At 38.6% G+C, this 2,122-nt stretch overlaps 1 protein-coding gene across 3 annotated transcripts in view; it reads left to right on the forward strand.

The window, feature by feature from the left end:
- ntrk3b (neurotrophic tyrosine kinase, receptor, type 3b) overlaps positions 1-2,122 on the forward strand; it is a 211,612-nt gene that overhangs the window by 190,287 nt on the left and 19,203 nt on the right. For all 3 annotated transcript variants that reach the window (XM_008310804.3, XM_008310803.3, XM_025055532.1), the window contains one exon: positions 1,513-1,685. In XM_008310804.3, the coding sequence (XP_008309026.2) occupies positions 1,513-1,685 (173 nt within the window). The remainder of the gene's footprint in view (positions 1-1,512; positions 1,686-2,122) is intronic.

The following is a 2,122-nucleotide window of genomic DNA, read 5'->3' on the forward strand; positions in this document are numbered from 1 at the left end:
AATTTGATCAGAAACATGCAGAAAAGTCAAAATTTCGATTTTTTTTTCAACTAAATTTGTCACCTGACCACATGACACCCGAAAATTTTATAAAACAAAATCATAAAACAAAATTTCTCAAAAGGTTTTCAGTTTTTGATCAAAAATTACAAAAACTTCACGTATTTACAGAACACTTTATTAAAAAAGAATTTCCAAAAATGATCTTTAAAGGCCCTAATTTTATGAGAAACATGCAGGAAAAGATAACATTTTGAAAAATAATACATTTTTGAAAAAGTTCAAGTACCAGGTCAAGTAGATTTTATTGTTTTTTCTTCCACATTTAAACAGTGAGATTAAATTATATTTCCCGGTGAACAATTTGGTCCTACATCTAACACATGATGACAAATCTAAACACAGATAATTAGTTTAAATAACACAAATACTGTATATAATATATAATATATATATGGGGAGTATATGCAGTATATGTTCAGTCTATATAAGTCTACATAACTATATAAGTATATTAAGGCAGCACAGAGAAATATACAGGGTATGCAGAGTATATATAAAGACCTAAATCACAGCTGATAGAAAGTGCAAGTGTGATTTTAAGGTGCACAGGGCAACTTATGTCAGGAGTTATTCAGCAGTTTAATTGCCTGGGGGAAGAAGCTTTTCCCCATTCTGGATGTGGGGGCAGTGATGCTGTCGTAACGTCTGCCTTATGGCAGTAAGGAGAAGAGTTCATGGGTGGGTGTGTAGTGTCCCTGATAATCCTCGGGGCTTTGCGCAGACATTGGGTGTTGAAAATGTCCGTGAGGGAGGGAAGAGAGGCCGCAGTGATTTCAATGCAGGGCCTTACGGTCTGCAGCAGTGCAGTTCCTAAACTATGCTGTTATGGTGCTGCAGAGAATAATGTCAATAGTCCCCCTAAAAAAGGTCATCAGGATAGAAGTTGGGAGAAGGTCCAGCAGCTTTCTGGGGGTTGACTCCGAGCAGAGCCTTCCTCACTTCCCAGTTAGACAAGAAGAGCAGCAGGTCATTAGGAGAAGGGCTGTCCTTCCTCACCACGTGTCATTCTGCCCCTCAAACCAAGTGAGGAACTGGTTCAGTGCCTCAGGAAGGGAGCCATCGCAGGAGAGTGAAGCAGGTCTGTAGTTGGTAATGGCCTGTAGCCAAAGGTGCTGTGTGTCGCAGTGTCTGAAAAAATAGAAAAGAAATCCAATAAATACAAATACATACAAATACACTGATTTACCTTAAAATATGTTTATACGTAAAATCCATGAAAAATGTTATTTTCATCTGGCAATTATTGATCAAAGGGACATAGTATACTAATAATTTTCTGAAAATGTTTTCAGCAAACATTTTCCAAAAATAAATTAAAAAGCTTAATATAGTCTAAAAAATATTTAGCCATCTCATAAGTAACAAATGTGTGTACTCTTTAATGTGTCTTGTGCATTCAAAGTCTTGGTTTTGCCACATGTAAATCTCACTGACTTTTTTTCCCCTCAGACACTCAAAGATCCTAACCTGTCAGCAAGAAAAGACTTCCAGAGAGAGGCAGAGCTCCTGACCAACCTGCAGCATGACCACATTGTTAAATTCTATGGTGTGTGTGTAGACGGAGACCCTCTCATCATGGTGTTTGAGTACATGAAGCATGGAGACCTCAACAAATTCCTCAGGTCAGTTTTTTGGTTAGAATTCAGTCATCCATCCATCTGCACCTGTTTATCCTATGAGGGGAGCTAGAGCCAATTCCAGCTGACTTTGGGGAATAGCAAGGTACAGTCAGGACAGTTTATCAGTCCATCACAGAGCCGCGTATAAGGCAAACAGCCGTTTACACGACAAACACATCTATGGTTGGTTAGGCCCAAATCTGCAGGATTTTGGATGGTATGGGGAAACCGAAGCAACAAGGGAAACGTTTCAGACCAGACCGAAATGTCATTTTGGCTGCAGCAACAACACTGAAAAACAGCACCTTTTTTTCAGTCTATTGAGGTATAAAAAACTACGTTTATCAGTTCAAATTATGACCGCTGGTCCTTCTGAAGCAGACTTAAGATACTGCAGTTGAAGAAGGCCTCATTAATATACTATACCAATAATTTCCGGA

Source organism: Cynoglossus semilaevis, chromosome 5 (assembly GCF_000523025.1).
Source record: "Cynoglossus semilaevis isolate Cse_v1.0 chromosome 5, Cse_v1.0, whole genome shotgun sequence".
Taxonomy (NCBI): domain Eukaryota; kingdom Metazoa; phylum Chordata; class Actinopteri; order Pleuronectiformes; family Cynoglossidae; genus Cynoglossus; species Cynoglossus semilaevis.